Raw genomic sequence first — 18,962 nt, forward strand, 5'->3', positions numbered from 1 at the left:
TTATATTTAAAACAAAACAAGAAGATTAAGAAAGCATGATCATTGATTTGTAAAATATATTATGTCACCATATGCTATTAACAACAGCTATGAGTCCTTGGACTCCATGGAAATATCATGTAATAATAATATTACACAAAGCTATAAATGCTATACTTACAGAAAAATACACCAAGGTACTGTGTCTTTTCGATTAGTTGCTCTAACATTTCTTTATTAACTGTTTCAATAGTATCCTCAGCCTTTTGATGAACCAGCCATTGTAATACTTCTTCTTCAGCAGCTAAATCACCTGATATTTGATGAAAAGAATTGAAAAAAGGATATGACTGTTGTGAAAAAAAAAAAGCATAAGTTGCTGAAAAGTTTATATAATATTAAAAAAAAAATGGTAACCAAGCTTAACCTGGTATATGATTCTTTTTATTACATATTTTTCAGATTAATACATTTTTTGTAATCCATGTCAAATACTCATTTATATTATATATAAAATTTTCATTCCAAACCTACTTTTAATCGAATTTTTAATATTGCACATAAATTTTCAATGTCAAAGTTCGTTTTTTATTATTATTAAAACAAATTTAGTCTGATAACAGGGTGCAGAATGAAAGAAAGTTCAACAAAATATATGCCATAGTCTTCTATCAACATAACCTCACTAGATCAACAGTATAAAGATTCCCCACATCTGAATCCCTTTTATCAAAATGGCCATTACTATTTCTGTCAGAGGACCAAGTTGCAGTAAAATGGTTTCCATCACGAACAATTTTTATTAGACTTTCATAAGATCAAACACTGATCATTTCCACATTCCAAATCTGTTTCCACATTTACTACATTTTCAGGCAGTGCACTACATGCACCAACCACTCTCAATTAACATATCTGCTCCCTTCTCTCCTGTTCATACTCACCTTGAATGTGAATGTGATTTTTTGACCTTATACTGTCACAAAAATTGTATAAGGTCAATTTTTGTGATTAGCATCTTGTTCTACTTCTCCCTGGAACAGCCAGTATATGACTCATTGTTAAAACCAAAGTTATAGCTTTTGTCAGTGATGTGATGATAATGATTCAGGCTTACACATGGAAGTAACGGCCAACAAAAAGTTTTTTAAAATTGAGGAGTGGGCACATGAGAAGAAAGTTACTTTCAATAGCACCAAGTCTAAAGTGCTCCACATCTCATATAAAAAGTCGAAACAACCTATAACAGTCTTCCTAAATGGGGAAGTTCTAGAGGAAGTCAGTGAGTTAAAATACCTAATAGTAACAATAGACAACAAATTTAACTTCAACAAGCACATGTGATATGTGTTGCTAGAAAAAGCATATTAAAGGATATTAAACAGTTAAAGGAGATATTGGCTGATGATAAGGAGAAGGTAATCTTATAAAGAAAGAATCAAAGGATAGGGAGTTGAAGTTTAGGGGACACATCGCAAAAGTGGTAAAATCAGCTCATCAAATCACTTGGTTGCTGAAAAACACTTTAACGAGCAGAGACAAACAGGTTATTGTTCCTCTGTACCGAGCCTTGATAAGACCCCATCTAGACTACTGTGCCCAGATATGGGCGCCAGGGTTTCTTCTTGATGGGGAGGAGGTGGAGAGGATCCAGAGACGAGTGACCAAGATAATAGCAGGACTATGGAATGAACCTTATGAGAACAGGTTGAAGATTTGTGGGCTGCAGAAATTGGTTGATAGGCGAAAAAGGGGTAATATGATTGAGACATTCAAATTACTGAAGGGTTTCTATAAGATTAATTCACAAGATATTTTTTAGAATAAGGCTGGTAGTGGGAGGACTAAGGGCCATCCATGGAAGCTTGGTAAGAGTGTGGTTAGCAAGGGTGTTAGAGCTAGGTTTTTTATTTGGAGAGTGGTAAATGAGTGGAATAAGTTGCCAGAGTCTGTTGTGGGTGCCATGACGGTCAATGAGTTCAAGGTGAAGTATGATAGATACTGTGTGAAAGTTGAATAGTTGTTCTTGACATGATGTTGGGCCTTCCTCGATGAGTCTAAGGACTCCTTGGAGTTGCCCGTAATAATAATAATAATAATAGTCGTATATCAGTGTATGGGTACTCTATTATTAAAGGTGTGATTACTAATAAAGTGCACAAAACATGCTTTCCTGGTGGAACAATAAAGCAAATAACTCATGTGTTGCAGAAAAGGAAATACTGGTAGTCATGGGCACAAATGACTTAGTTAGTGAGAAGAAGAATGTTGATAGTAACTTGAAAAAGTTGTTGCAGCAGGTAAAGAAGTATAGTGTTGCTGGGAACAGTGAACAGATATGATAAAAGTGAATTGAGAAGCAGAGTGGAGAAATGTATAGTAATATGGCTGAATTGTTTGAAGCAAAGGGAGTTCAATTTGTAAATCTGTGGGGTGAATTTGAAGGGAAGTTCAAATGGTATAAAGCTGATGGATTACATTTAAATGGGTTTGGTATTGGGCACTTAGAAAGGCTATTGTTTTCTGAGAAGACAGTCAAGAAGTTAATGTAGCAAATGATCAGAGTCTACCTGTGAAACAGGATAGCACAAAACAGCAGATTGTACAGCAGGAGGAAGATGGATATGAAGATGTGGTTGCAGCAGCACAAGGCCTCAAACACACAGTGATTGTTATGTTTATACACAAATGTAAGGAGCATTTGAAACAAGAGAGCTGAGTTTGTGGCATTGATCGAGACAGTATGCCCAAAAGTAATTGGAATAAGTGAAACTTAGTTGTCTGAGGAGGATGTTACGTCAGGAATAGAATTAGAAGGATATATATAATTTTCTGGAAGGATAGAGATGAGAAAAGAGGAGGGGAGTAATGTTAATGACTCCAGAGGAATTGTGTCTGCAAAGTGTGGAAATTGAGAGTGCATACACAGATTTTGAATCTGTGCGGTGCGAAGTGGAAATAAACAGGTTAGTATACAAGTTGGTCTGAAAAGTTCTCGGCCTCGACCATAGATGGCAACACTATCGGCAAGATTTTTTTTTTCCAAGTTGGTACATCTGTCATAAGCATCCATGTGAAATTACAAGTCATTCTATCAAGTAGTTTGTTTTATACAGCTGTCTGAAGCAAACGTGTTGTTTGCATCCCTTGAAATGGATAAAATTGAATATCGTGCGGTTATAAAAATTCTTTCTAAAAAAAGGTTTAATGCCAAAAGAAATTCATTCAAAGTTCATAAAAGTTTATGGGCACTCTTCTTCTTCGTTTGCAACAATTAAGAAATGGAGTACTGAGTTTAAACGTGGCCATACCAGCCTTGAAGATAATCCATGTGAAGGACATCAAAAAGTGTAGGATGACCGGCGAGTCAAATTGCGAATTGCTGATACCATAGGCATTTCAAAAGAATGTGTAGGATATATTTTGCATGAAGAATTGCATATGAAAAAGCTTTGCACAAGATGGGTGCCACATTTGCTCACAACAGATCAAAAATGCACTCACATGAAAATCCCTGAACAGTGCTTGGAGCATTTTAACAAGAATAAAACTGATTTTGTGCATTGATTTATTACTATGAATGAGACTTAGATTCAACATTACATATCAGAATCAAAATAGCATTCAAAACAGTGGTCAGAAACCTATGACCATGATCTTTAAGCCATGACCTTTCCTGCTGATGGAAATCAGCAGGAAAGGTCATGGCATTGGTGTTTTGGGATGCTAAAGGCATTTTGTTTATTAATTATCTTGAAAAGCATAAAACAATAACCGAGGAATGTTATTCCAATCTTTTAACCAGACTAGATGAAAAAATTCGTGAGAAAAGAGCCGGTTTGCAGAAGAAAAAATCATCTTTCATTAGGACGATGCACCTGCTCACAAAGGTGTTTTGGCAATGGCAAAATTAAGGGCTCTGCACTATGAATTGTTGGAACATCCACCCTGTTCCCCAGATTTGGCTCCCTCTGACTTCTATCTCTTCCCAAAACTAAAACTCTTCCTTGCTGGTCAGCGTTTTTCTTCGAATCAAGAGGTGATTGCAGCTTTAGAGGGTATTTTGCAGATCTTACTGAGAACCACTACAGGGACGGAATAATGGTGCTGGAGAATCACTGGGATAAATGTATTAGTCTTAAAGGAGATTATGTTGAAAAATAAAAATAATTTTGAAATTATAAATTCGTTTTCATTGTTAGGCAGAGAACCTTTCAGACCATGCTCATATATGATAGGATGCTGTTATAGGACAGGGAATGCAGAGAATACTGATTGTGAAATGTTTAGGCAAATTAGTTGGACATGTAAAAAGAAGGTGATCATGATAGGAGACTTTTGATTACAGGAATATAGACTGGACGGAGGAGATAGTGTATGGGAACAAGGAGAGTGAGTTCATGGAATTTCTGAGAGATAAATATCTTAAGCAGCATATAACTGAAGCAACTAGAGTATTTAATGTTTTGGATTTGGTGACAACTTCACAAGATGTAGTTATTAATGAAGTGATGACCCTGCTACCAGTTGGGGAGAGTGATCATAAGATACTTGTTTGGGAAGTGATGAAACAAGAAAAGGTCACTGCCAAAAATGGATACATGTGAAAGTATAAAGTAGGTGATATATGAAGCTCTGTAGTCAGTAAGCATCAGTATGTTGGGTAGATGAGCTGAGCAAAAAAGATGTTGACAATGCATGGAAACTCACAAGGCAGTATCTGACAAAAGCAATGTATGACTGCATACTGAGGGTTAAGTGAGTAAATAGAGTGGGAGTGAAATGGATGAACAGCGAAATCAAGCAAGCTGTGCTGGAAAAGAAAATGTTATGGAGGAGGTACAAGACAATTGGTGGTGATCAGATCTCTGAAGAGTATAAAGAGCAGGCTAGAAAGGTGGTAAAGAAGGAAAAGGTGCAGTATGAGAGGAGATTGGCTGGTCAGGCCAAGGTTAACTCAAGTTAATTTTGCTGCTACACAGCAAGCAAGAGGAAGAATAATTATGGCAGACTAACATTGGTGGATAGTCATGGCAGCAGGTAACAGCTGAAGGATATAGTGGAATTACTGAATGAGCACTTTATAGGGTTAGATGTGAATAAGGCTGTGAGAATGGATAGCATATTACCATGTATTCTTAAGGAATGTGCACTAGAGTTGATTGCCCTTGACCTGGTTATTTAATGAAAGTCTTGCAGTGGGTAGGGTTCCTAAGGAGTGGAAAGAAGGCAAAATAGTACCACTCCACAAGTATGGTTCTAAGACAGAAGTGTCCAACTATAGACCAATCTGTATAACTGCAGTTGTGGTCAAGGTGTTGGAGAGATTGATAAGGAATAGAATACAGAATTGGGTTGATGGACATGGCATTCTTTATACTAGATTTTATATACTAGATCAGAGCCTCAAAAAAAGAAGGGGGAACCAGTGCTGTGCCCCAGGCTTCTGTTCTTGGGCCCTGTTCTTAAACTTGTTTGTAAACTATATATCATGTGGACTGACTGAGGATCTTCAGTTATTTGTTGATGATGCAAAGTTGGGAAGAATTATAAGTAGCATTGCTGATGCTGAATCCCTTCCCCAAGATTTGAATAGACTTTTTACTTGGACAAAAGAGTGGGGTTGTAGTTTTAATATCAATAAGTGCAAGGTGTTGCATTTTGGGGTGCAGAAATATAAGGCTATGTACTATATCGATGGTGTTGTACTGTAGGAAATGGATGAGATCAGAGATATGGGAGTGAGGGTTGTCAGTAGACTAAAGTTTAGAGGACATATTGCTAGTGTTGCAAAGGTTGCAAATCGTAGTGCTGTACAATGATAAGAAATATGCTAACATGCAAGGATAAGGAAGTAGTTGTGCCACTGTATAAGACACTGGTCAGACCACACTTGGACTATTGTGCTCAGATCTGGTCACCTGGTTTTCAATGTGATGTGGAGACATTGGAGAGGGTCCAGAGATGAGTGACTAAGACAATATCAGAAGTTTGGAATGCTGGCTATGGAGAGAGGTTGAAAAAATGTGGATTGCAGAGTTTGATGGATAAGAGGAAGAGAGGTGATTGATAGAGACACTTAAGTTAGTGAGAGGATTTTATCAGATTAATCCAGAGAGGATTATGAAAACAGTAGAAGGCGAGAGGGGGAAGAACCAGACATCATTCCTTGAAGTTATGTAAAAGTGTGGCGAAGAAGGGTGTGAGGAGTAGATTTTTTACATGAAGAATTGTTAGTGAATGGAATGCATTACCAGATTGTGTTCCTAATGTAAGGAGTGTTAAGGATTTTAGGATTCTATATGATAAATATGCTGTCAGTTGAATGAACCTCCCATGATGAGTCTGTCAACTCCATGGAGGGTGTAATAATAATAATAATAATAATTGTAAATCTTCTAATTAAGTCAGCAAGGATAAACTGAGGACCATGCCAACAAGCGCTAAAAACAATACATACTTGAGCTATACTACCATTGATATCATACAATGCACCTACTTGGAAAGATGCACTAAAATCTAAGAAAAACCAACAAAAGTTAAGCAGAGTTCACTGCCTTATAGCCATGTGAATAATTAAAGGATACAGAACAATATCCTTTGAGGCAGCTTGAGTTATTGCTGATCTAACACCAATCTGCCTGAAGATGCAAGAGTTCAGTCTTATATAAAAATCACTTCTGGAAAATATAACAGAAATGCCAACATTGATCGAAACCACCACAAACTTCCATTTCCATACTGTAAGTGGTCTCACCCAGCAAAGAAGACATATACATTAAAGAAAAGGAAAACTCTGAAAGTGATGAATATCACATATACACTGATGGAAGTAAAAACAGAAGGAAACACTGGGTGCTCCATCATAGTATATTATAGACAGTCCATTATACAAGTTTTATGCTGTTTTAGAATGCATCTCCTCTGTTCAAAGAACCAAGCAGAAACAACCTGCTATAGTTTATTCACTCCCATATATATAACTCTGGGAATTAGAACTCAACACCTCTCATCAAAAAGACTGCAACAATTTACAGTGGCATTGGAAGCATTATAGATGGCACAAAAAACCACAACAACCACCTAGTGTTAATAGAGCAGACACAAAATCTGGTAAGGAATCTCACTCTAGAGAAGGGTTGTTCAACCTTAGATAATCTGAGAGCTCCATTAAAAAAGAAAAAGATTTATCTGAGGGCAACATCACAATGTGTATCTAGTAATTTGGTGAGCAGCAGCAGCACAACCTCGATAGCTGAACAAATAAACAACACTAATTGCACACTAATTGCATGCTCATGTTCCTCGTGAGTTCCTGGAGCATGCATGTTGGAACAAAACAGTGTAAGAATGCTTGTTTGACACATCTAATATTTGAAAAACGTGTGGGTATATAGTGATGTAAAAACACCAAATAAAGTTACCAACCAACATTGAGATTATCGATTAGTGATAGAATTAAGATATCTAATATGCATTAGATTTTTAATGATTCAAATATTTTATTTTTTAGCTCGTGAAAATTAAAACCCACAAGTGGGCCACACAAAATTGCACTGCAGGCCACATTTGGCCCACAGGCCATGTTTTGAACAGCCCTGCTCTAGAGCCTTGTTCTTCAACCTGTGGTCCATGGACCAGTGCTGGTCCGCAGAAATTTGCTGGCGGTCCGCCAAAAATTTCTTCATCTCTCAGAAACAATGCTCCAGCCATGTATATCAAATTTCTAACTTATAATCAGCAGCAGATATCACACCAGCTAAAAACTGTAATTTTATAACATTGGATTTAATAAATAAAATACTATCTACATTGGTTTATATTTCTGAATTAGCCATCAGCCGGTCTGCGAAATATTTCTCCTATTTTCCCCAGTCCGCAGGTGTAAAAAGGTTGCAGAATGCTGCTCTAGAGGGATGGGAAATTAAGTTCTTCTGGGTGAGGGCACATACTGGGTATGTGCCCTCACCCAGGGGTATATCCTCAGAGAGCTCATCAACTGGCTATAAACGAATGGTTAGAAATAAGTTATCAAAAAGTACGCAAAATCAACTGGCAAAAGAAAAAAAGCTGAAACTTGTGGGAAGAAAATGAATGGAAAACATCTAAAAATGGATCAACAAAAGAATTCATGTGAGTATCAGAAGCACACTGGCTGAAAATAGATGCCATCTCTCCAGGTTTAACTATGCTACTAATGGGACATGGAAAACCAAGATTATCTAAATAAATTCCATATTCTGGAATCACCATTTTGAACTCCATCCAGATGCTCCTAATACAACACATCATCACTTCAAGAGAGGAGTGGCTAGTATCAAAAACATTCATTCATTGAAAAGCATTACTCAAAATTATTTAATTTTGCCAATAGGATCAATTTCCAATCGTTTCAATATAATATAAACTACTCATGATGTTTGGATTATATGATGTAAAATATGTAGACATAAAAATATAAATGAGCATTGTTAATGCATTGTTAATGTATGCATAAGTACATATAGATATAAAAACACAAATGTAAATATGAATATTGATACAAATATAAGTATAAATGTTAATCAATTATTTAGAAGCTACATGTAATATATGCACTGTATGCAGGAAATGCATACAGTGCATATAAAAGGCAATGTAGGAAATAAAGTCCCTACTGGTAGGGTTACTAATGGAAGAAAAACACGCACGCACGCACGCACGCACACACACACACACACACACACACAGATCCAGACATCTTAATGTCTATATGTCAATGTTCTTGTCATTATTGCAGTAATCTGTTATATTGCCCTTGGGATTCTAGTAAATGTGACCTCTAAATTCAGGTCCTTACTGCCACTCAGTTTCAGTATATATCTCAGCCAACTGTATAGTGTACTCCATCCTTGTTTTCCAAATTTGAAAAAACCTTATTGACAATATTGAACTGTTAGCAAAATCATTTAACTACACAGCTAGTGCATTAAAATCCTCCAGTAGAAATCCTTCTCCACATCCTTTAATATAACCTAGCCAACTATAGTGCCTTCTATTCATGTTTTCCAAATTTCAAAACAGTTAATATTGAACTGTTAGCCCATTCAACAGTTTCTGGAGGCTGGTCACTAGATAATTATTATTATTATTAGACACCTCCAGGGAGTCCAAAGACTCATCGAGGGAGAGTGTGTGCCAACAGCATCGAACGATTGATCTACTTCCAACTACTAACCACACTCAAACTTGCTTAACTTTTTTCGTTAGCCATTAGTAGCAGAGACTTTACCAATCGACCAACCTTTATCTCCATGGAGTCAGTAGACTCATCATGGGAGATCCAAACTATCAAAACAATATCTCTCATATCTCTTCTTGAATTCATTTACAGACGAAGAACTTATAACTGAGACACGCAATGCATTTCACTCAATCACCACCCTCCAGGCGAAAAACCTTGTTCTCACACCCTTGTTAACCACACTTTTCCTTAATTTCCAGGGATGACCTCTTGTTCTTCCATCACTATCATACAGCTGAAATATTTCCCTTGCATCAATTTTATAAAAACCTTTTAGTAATTTAAATGTTTCTATCATATCCCCCTCTTCTACACCTATCAACCAACCTCTGCAATCCACAAGCTCTCAATCTATCAATATAGGAAGCATTTTTTACATCATCCACCAAGTTAGTCACTTTCCTCTGAAACCTCTCCACAACCTTTTCATCTCCAAGGAATCTAGCTGACCAGACCTGAGCACAGTAATCCAAATGTGGAAGTATCAATGATTTATAAAGGGGAATAATAACCTCTTTATCTTTGGATGTTAATGGTGGACACCTTAGCAATGTCCCCTGACTTCATCTCCATATCCACCAACATCCCTAAGTCTCTAGTCTCATCAGTCTCTTGGAGTACCGTTCCATCGATGTGATACACAGCTGGTAATCTTTTAATCCCAAAATGCATAACTTTACACTTATCCACACTGAATTGACATCCATAACCTTTTGCCCATTTCACCAGCTTATTTAAATCATCCTGCAAACTTTCAATATCAGCTTGATTTTTTATTGCGCTACCCAACTTTGCATCATCAGTAAACAACTGAATATCTCCCTTCAAGCGATTTCCTATATCACTTATCTACAAATTAAACAACAATGGCCCAAGCACAGAGCCCTGAGGCACACCACTGTCACCTGCCTCATCCTGGACTTGGCTCCTCCATACACCACCTTCTGGTATCTCTCCCTAAGCCATTCTCCTATCCATATCACAAGTTTAGTATCCATCTGCTCCAATTTGCGCAACAGTATTCCATGGGGTATCCTGTCAAACGCTTTAGCAAAATCCAGAAGTACCACTGTGTTGTCAGTTGCTTTGTCCAACTCAGATGTCATTCTATTATGAAAAGTTAATAGATTGCTAAGGCAGGATCTACCTTTAACAAAACCATGTTGGCCTCTATAGAGTATCATATCCTGATCTTCCCATTCTTGAATTTTGTCTTTAACCAACTTTTCCAATACTTTTACCACCACTCCTGAAATGGTGATTGGTCTGTAATTAACTACTGCAGTGTTAGAGCCGCCTTTATGCAGAGGAACTACTTTGCCTTCCTTCCACTCCCTAGGGACCATACTAGAGTTCAAACTTAAGTTAAATAACCAAGTAAGAGGCGTTCACAATTCCTTTGCACATTCATGCAAAACCCGAGCTGATATTGTATCTTAACCTACAGTAGTGTTTGCATTTAATTTTGCAATATACTAAGTACTTCTGATTTCTTAACTCCAATTCTCACATTAGTCACTGCTACAGGTACAGAGATATCCTCACTTGGGTCATAGACTTTTGAAAGGTGATCACTCAGTAACTCGACTATTACATCTGAATTTATCACCTCAATACCATCAGCACCCACTAAACTTATCCTACCAAAGTCATTCTTCCTTTTATTTGCCACATAGCGAAAGAACTCTTTAGGATTACCCATGATCTCCTTGGCTAAGGTCTTCTCATAATCTGATTTAGCTTTTCTTACTATGCTGGTAACCTTCCTAGCTTGAGCTTTGTACTGCTCATGGGTGTACTGATCGCCTTTCTCCTTGTAAATTCTCCATAACATTTTCTTTTTTTGCAGATCAAGCTTGATACTACTACTTGTCAATCTAACACCTACCTTGTTTGCCTTCCTGACAATGGGGATACAATCTGATATTGCCTTCCTCAGATACCTGCTGATTTTATCCCATGAACTGCTAACATCTTTCCCCTACAATATGTTCTACCATGGGACAGCTTCAAGCTCACTCTGTAGCTTGTTATAATTGCCTAACCTGTAGTTCCGTATACCCCTTCTTAAGAGAGAAATCCACAAATTTTGCAATCTCACAAGTCAATACCATGATCGCTCTCACCAATTGGAGGTAACGAGGACACCTTACTTATGCATATATCCTCTGAACCAATAACCAGGTCCAACACTTTCACACCACGTGTCCCTTCAGTTATGTGCTGTTTCAAGTAATTATCTCGTAGAAGATGTATGAATTCCATTTCCTTTTTGCCATGTGATATTTCCTCCTTCCAATTTATATCACCATAATTAAAATCCCCCATGATAATCACTAACCCTGCACTCATTGCACTAATTTGCTGATGCAAGAATTCAACATCACTCCCTGGCCTATAGCAGCAACCAACTGTATATTTGGTTGCACTCGTAACCATTTCACACCAGACTGCCTCAAATGTACTATCATTCACATGTCTATCATCTTGATATACTACTTTCTTTGACTGCAACTCATCAGCTATCATTAACAGTACTCCTCCCCCAGTTCTATCTTCTCTATCCTCCCTGAAAATACTGTACCTATCACATTCAATTCCAGTGACCACATCTTCTGCTGACAGCCAAGTTTCACTAATGCCTACAACTTTTGGTGAGATTGCACTGACTAATGCCAAATTTTAGTATAATGCCAAAAATTCTTCCCTCTTATTTCGAATGCTTCTTGCATTAGTATACAAAAATTGCAGATTCCCTTTAGTTCTTGTACCAGCTTTAGAACTGATATACATGTCACTAATTTCAGTAGTCCCATGCTGATTTTTATCCACTCTATTCTGCAATTTATTCCACGAATAAGGATCAACAAATATACAATCACTGCTTAAGTTTCTCTCTCTTACACTCAACTTTTCAATTTTTGTTTCCCTGCCCAATTACTTCAACTTGTTCAGAAAAGAGTAACATCTTCAATCACTTATGACCTTCCATGTTCAGATGCAACCCATCTCTTGCTAAAAGCTGTCTTTTGCCTTCAAACAAACTCCAGACGTCAACAAATTCCAGATCTCTTATAAAGCTTTATAAAGTATTTTAATAGTAAATAATAGATACGATTATCTGTGCACATGGCTCCCATAAAGAGAAATACAAAGATGGCGTCCAGATTGCCATATTTGTCTAGAAATCTTAACTTAAAGGACTTGATTCAGTGTACTGTTTGCGAAATGTATGCATCGAGGAGAGCGGTTGGAGTCTGGTTAAACAATGATAGTGAAGTGAATGTGTGCAAAAAGTGTAAAGAATGTGAGGATTTAAAGAGTGTTTCAGGTCGTGTGAATGATATTGTTGTTGAAAGTGAGAATCTAGATAACAGCGATATTTGAGGTATGAATGGTGATATTTGTGAGGTAATACCTGATAGCTGTGAGAGTGGCACTGAAAGTGAGAATGAAGGTAAGCATACAGAACGATTGAATGAATCATCGCAGAATAAAAATTATGACACTGACGCAATGAGTGAGATCGCTCTATTATGCGGAGTGATACACAGGGCAAATCGGCAGCTGGAGCATTGGCAAAAATTTTTAACAAGCATACCAACTAATAATCAGCAAAAGTATGATAGAAAAAATAAGGGTATGATAGTGAGTGTAAACAAAATGAAAAAACCATGTGTTGTATGGAGATTCCTTAGTAAGAGGTATGTTAGTTGAGAGTTTAACAAAATCATACCAATCCGGTGCGAACGTTAAGAATGTAAGCAAGTCAATTAGAATGCAAAAACAGCGGGTGAAAGAATTGATAGTGGTAGCAGGTACAAATGATTTGAAAGGAAACAAAAATGCTATGAGTGAGGATGTGAAGGAATTGCTTGAGGTAGCAAAAGAGAAGAGTGAGAGAATTAGGATGGTGAGTCTGTTGCCACGGTATGCCAGTGAAGAGAATAGAAGGCGGGCCATAATTGCTAATGACTTTATGCATGAATTATGTTTGATGAGTGGTGTGGAATTTGTGGATGTGTGGAATGAGTTCGATGGGTGAAAGGATTTATATAAAATGGATGGTTTACATTTGAGTAGATTTGGTGTACGGAGACTTGAAAAGGTGTTATCGAATGTAGTGGAAGTGAATGTGCAGAATCAGGGAAACTAGAGTTATTAGGGGGGGAAGTAGATATGCAGATTCTAGGGAGACAGTTGAGTGTGTGAATGCTTGTAATATGCCCAAGTGAGTAGGAAAAACCACGAATCAGAATGGGATAGTTAGTATAAGGTCAAAATAGGGATGGGACAAATCGGCTTTTGCAATTCATGTATACAAATGCCAAAAGTATTAGGAACAAGAAGAATTTTTGGCCTTGGTTGGCACTTCCAGACCACAGGTTATTGGCATTAGTGAAACATGGCTGACAGAAGACAGAGCTAGTGGGACTGAATGTGATGGGTATGGTGTGTTCGGGAGAGACAGGGAGAATAAAATGGAGGGAGGTGTGTTATTGATGATAGCTGATGAGCTCCAGGAGATTGATGAGGCTAGGGATTTGGGAATGTTGGTGGATAGGGAGTTGAAGTTTAGGGGACATATTGCAAAAGTGGCTAAATCAGCTCATCAAATCACTTGGTTGCTGAAAAATACTTTAACAAGCAGAGACAAACAAGTTATTGTTCCTCTATATCGAGCCTTGATAAGACCCGATCTAGACTACTGTGCCCAGATATGGGCGCCAGGGCTTCTTCTTGATAGGGAGAAGGTGGAGAGGATCCAGAGACGATTGACCTAGATGATAGCATGTCTGTGGAATGAACCTTATGAGAACAGGTTGAAGATTTGTGGGTTGCAAAAAATTGGTTGATAGGCGGAAAAGGGGTGATACGATTGAGACATTCAAATTACTGAAGGGTTTCTATAAGATTAATCCAGAAGATATTTTTGAGAATAGGACTGGTGGTGGGAGGACTAGGGGCCATGCATGGAAGCTGGGCAAGAATGTGGTTAGCAGGGGTGTTAAAGCTAGGTTTTTTATTTGGAGAGTGGTAAATGAGTGGAATAAGCTGCCAGAGTCTGTTGTGGATGCTATGACCATGAATGAGTTCAAGTCGAGGTATGATAGATACTGTGTGAATGTCAAATAGTTGTTCTTGACATGATGTTAAGGCCTCCCTCGATGAGTCTGTCGACTCCTTGAAGTTGCCCAAAATAATAATAATAATCTCTTTTTTTGCACATTCTTGCAATTATATCATTCATTATCATCGCTCAGTTACTTAACTCATAATTGTCAAAACGAGACAGCACACACACACTATCCTCCCATTGACACTTTTCTTCTTCACAATATCTAGAAATGGTCTTAAATCTTTTGCTACCCGATTTATACTACCACTCAATTCATTTGTACCCACCATAACTATCATCTTTTCTGCACCATGCTCTCTCTTTATTGCTAAAGTCACTCTCTCTATTGTTCCACCAGCCAAGCACTCCTCAGGCATACTGCTCTCCATACCCTTAATCACAGAATCACCATATATTTTACCACTCATAACTTCAGTTAAGTCCAAACAAGCATCACTCACGGCCTCATTTTCTATGCTATTCAGCATGACTCTCCCAGTTTCATTACTCAATGCTCTTTTACTTACTCCCTCACTCTCACTACATCTCATTTCTTCTAGATCTCTTGTGCTTTCATTCTGTTGACTCGACTAATCGCTCCAGCCTATCCCGACACGTCTCACATACGTCGATGTTTTCATTCTTCTCATTTAGACAGACAGTCCACAGATCCTTCCCATTCTTTGGTGCATACATGTAGCAGTTTCCGCAATGCATCCATTGCAAAAAATCCAATGCAGAGCCAGACTTTCGTATAGAAGCCCTCTGAGCCGTTGACGTACGTCTCTTGTTGGATGCCATCTTTAGACACTGAAGTAGTGGAACAAACAGCAGCGAAAACACAATATATACCACAGAGTTTCAAACAATAACACCACTTAAGGACACTTGTATCCAACCAAAGCACAACTGCAGCACAATTTGAGACAAAACACAATATATACCACAGAGTTTCAAACAATAACACCACTTAAGGACACTTGTATCCAACCAAAGCACAACTGCAGCACAATTTGAGACAAAAAGTCAGTGGGAGATGTGCTTTGCATTATGGGAGATACTGAGACAAGGAGTGATGAGATCTTGGTCCACCTTTACTACGAGTTGCCTCAGTCCTGAACTACTTCAGGCGCAAACTTTGTTTGCCTACACTTGGGTAAAGGATTAAACTAAATTTATTATAGTCTAACCAAGTAGAAAATAAACTTCCAACATCTTTCTCTAAATCCAGAGTAAATTAGTAATAAGGTAGTACACCTTTTGGCAACTCGTATAAGTAAATAAGACCTCCCCATTGCTTCTGCCTTAGTATCACCACTTCTGGGTCTGCCTCCCACTGACGAGACCTCAATAAAGGTTGAAACTGGTCTGGGTAGTGGCCCTTCCCTTAATGCATAGCTTTATACATGTCCACAAGGAGATGTGCTTTGCATTATTGGAGATACTGAGACGAGTGATGAGAGCTTGGTTCACCTTACTCAGGCACAAACTTTTTTTGCCTACACTTGGGTATTATAACTCATAACTTGTGTTACGAGTTACTATGTTGATGATAAACAAAGCTCAAAATAATAAAAACATGAAAGAAAAATAAAAATTTTAAATAATCACCATCACATATAAAGAAAATGTTTTATAATATCATCTATAATGAAATCATATCCAAGTTTATTACTATATACTAAAATATATGAAAATATTAAAATGAAATTCATTATTGTGCAGTAACTTACCTTCATATATGCTTGGAACTTGATTTTCAAAATAAACAAGAGAAGGATAATTACAAATTCCAATTTGTTTGGCCACATCAAGATCAGTTGTTTTATAAAATTGAATGCCATGTCTGTCTGTATCATCATCAATATTTTCTAATTCCTCTAATGCTAGCTGACAGTCAGAACACTCATAGTTATCTAAAAGAAACAAAATAAAACTTATGAATATAGGTAAACCCTAATGTAGAAACATAATGTGTTCTTATAAGTGTATTTGTAAGATTGTATATTCGTAAGCTGAATTTATTTTTTTCAGAAGATATGTTGTAAAATTTAATTATAGTAAAATCAATATCAAATTTCAGATGATATATTGTTTCTAAAAAAAAAAATACCTTAATACAAAGATAGTAAAAATGCATAATTTGAAAATAATTAATGTATTCTAAAATTTTTATTATAAAAAATACATAATTTAAAAAGAATTAATCTTTTTTTCACTTTTTTAAAATTCTTTATACATTTATTTGTAACAGGCCAACTCTCCATTAATGTCTTTGGCCTTTGCCATGTAGAAAACCAAGTCAAGCCTTGGATTTTTCTATTCTGATCCTGAATCCAAATTGTTAAACAATGTTCCATCTGTTCAGTAGCAACCCCCCCCCCCTCTCAGCACTTTTGGCACTTTCACAATCACTACATTCATGTGTGCTTGCTTTCCATATTTCAGGGCTATTAAAAAAACATAATAGTATATATGAATCATGTGGTCCGAGGAAAAAAGATAAGTTTTAATATTAATTACTAGTAATGTTACATGTTAGCATAAATTTTGGTTGTGCTTGAGTGCAGTGTGTTTGCATATGGAAGTTATTGAGTTTGAAGTACCTTGTGCATTGCACATTTTCCTTCTGTCAATTATGGTGGATGCAATACATATGCTTACTGATTAGTTGTTGCTCATCTGTCACAATTTAAAGATAACATTTTGCAAAGTATCATACAATAGAGGATTTTGTAGCATGCTTCACCTGCAGCATACAGGCTTCCCACTACTTGAAAATGTGACAGGTATAGTACAAGAGATTGCATGTTTGCATGAAATGTAGACTAGGAGTTGGATGACCTTGATATAGGAATATCAAATATCTTAGTTTTCAGTGGAAATGTAGAGGATTTTGTAGCATGCTTCACCTGCAGCATACAGGCTTCCCACTACTTGAAAATGTGACAGGTATAGTACAAGAGATTGCATGTTTGCATGAAATGTAGACTAGGAGTTGAATGACCTTGATATAGGAATATCAAATATCTTAGTTTTCAGTGGAAATGTGTTTACAGGCAAAGAGTTATGAACAGTGTGATTGATGGGGAAGGAAGGCGAGTGTTAGATAGCAATGAACTTGATATTAAGTAGTGTACCTGGAGATATACAGATATGAAGAATGATGCTGACTGCGTTAATGAATCTTGAGGGAAGAGAGAATGCTTGGAGAAGGAGATCGAGATATTGAGAGAGAGAAAGAGAGAGAGAAAGTGCAGATACAAAAAATGAGTTGACTTGTGCGAAAGGAGAGATTAGAAGACTAGCAAAAAATTTAGCCCTAACACCCTCTAACTATGCTCTTATACCATATCCATGAGTAACTCCCCCCCCCCTCATTCATTCCTGCTATGTACTGAAAAAAAAGTCAGTATCAATCCTATAAATCCCTTTAACAACTCATATGCTTCTATCATGTCTCTTCTTTTTTTTTTTTTTTTTTGACTATCAACTAGATTTTAAAGGGAATAGACCTTCAATTTATTCTCATATTCCACAGACTGGACACAATCTCTGTCACTCGCCACTGGATCCTCTCCAATACTTCTTTCCCCACAGAATCTGTGTGTCCAGATCTGCACACAGTAATTCAGTGGTAGTCTTATTAGAGCCTTATACAGGGGAATAATAACTTCTCTATCCTTCCTTGTTAGTGTAAAAACCATGTAATCTGATATAGTGTTTTTGCTACCTTTGCAATATGTCCTCTAAACTTCAACTTCCTATCCACAATCACCTCCAAGTCCCTGGCCTCATCAGTTTCCTGCTGTTCAGTTGCATCAATGTCAGATATAAAATAGTGGTTTATGGACAGATAGAATCCAAAAGAAGGTAGGTGACCAGTGGTGTACCAGAAAGCTCACTACTTGGTCCTCTCTTGTTTAATTTGTTCATTAATGATATACCTGGTCTAGCCATAAATACTGTTATAACTTGAGCAGCACATAAACCTTTAATCTATCAGTAAATCATTTAAGGCTTTCAGCACATGCATACCACCTATATAATCTGCATATGGCAGCACTCAATGTTTGAAATGTCCTCCTTTGCCTTCATGCATGCCTGAAGTCTGTGAAACCATATATCGATGGTGCTTGCACAACATCCAATGGAATGCTGCCACTGCTTGCTCCAAATCCACCTTCAATCTGGTGATGCTGGGGTGTCTCAAGCTCCAACCACAATTTGAAGTCCAACAGATTCAGATTATGACTTCCAGATGGTCAGTCAGGTGGTGATATGTGGTTAGAAGCATTCACTTCCAACTACTGTTGTGTGCCTTGTGTTCAAGGGTTGAGTTGTCTTGGAAGGTACACTTCCTACTATGAAACAGGGTGTTGTTCAGGAGATGTACCACAGGTACCAGTCAAAATGTCTGATACACTTTGGCAGCAGTTTTGACCCCATTTTCTCAGAAATGTAACTTGGATACCCCCTGATACATCACCCCCACCAAACCATCACTGATGCAGGTGATGACCTGTCTGAATTCTGGGTGCTATGATGATTGCTGTGCAACCATCAAGGGCACATATATAC

At 37.4% G+C, this 18,962-nt stretch overlaps 1 protein-coding gene across 1 annotated transcript in view; it reads right to left on the minus strand.

Annotated features, from left to right (window-relative positions):
- LOC150096202 (uncharacterized) overlaps nucleotides 1-18,962 on the minus strand; it is an 881,296-nt gene that overhangs the window by 152,161 nt on the left and 710,173 nt on the right. Inside the window, exons 29-30 of the mRNA XM_090409004.1 lie at nucleotides 16,115-16,297; nucleotides 161-292 (exon numbers count right to left, since the gene is read on the minus strand). Coding sequence (XP_090265130.1) covers nucleotides 161-292; nucleotides 16,115-16,297 — 315 coding nt within the window. The remainder of the gene's footprint in view (nucleotides 1-160; nucleotides 293-16,114; nucleotides 16,298-18,962) is intronic.

The sequence above is a fragment of the Typopeltis vanoorti genome, chromosome 19 (genome assembly GCF_054136105.1).
Source record: "Typopeltis vanoorti isolate ZY-2024b chromosome 19, IOZ_Tvanoo_1.0, whole genome shotgun sequence".
In the NCBI taxonomy this organism is placed as follows: Eukaryota; Metazoa; Arthropoda; class Arachnida; order Uropygi; family Thelyphonidae; genus Typopeltis; species Typopeltis vanoorti.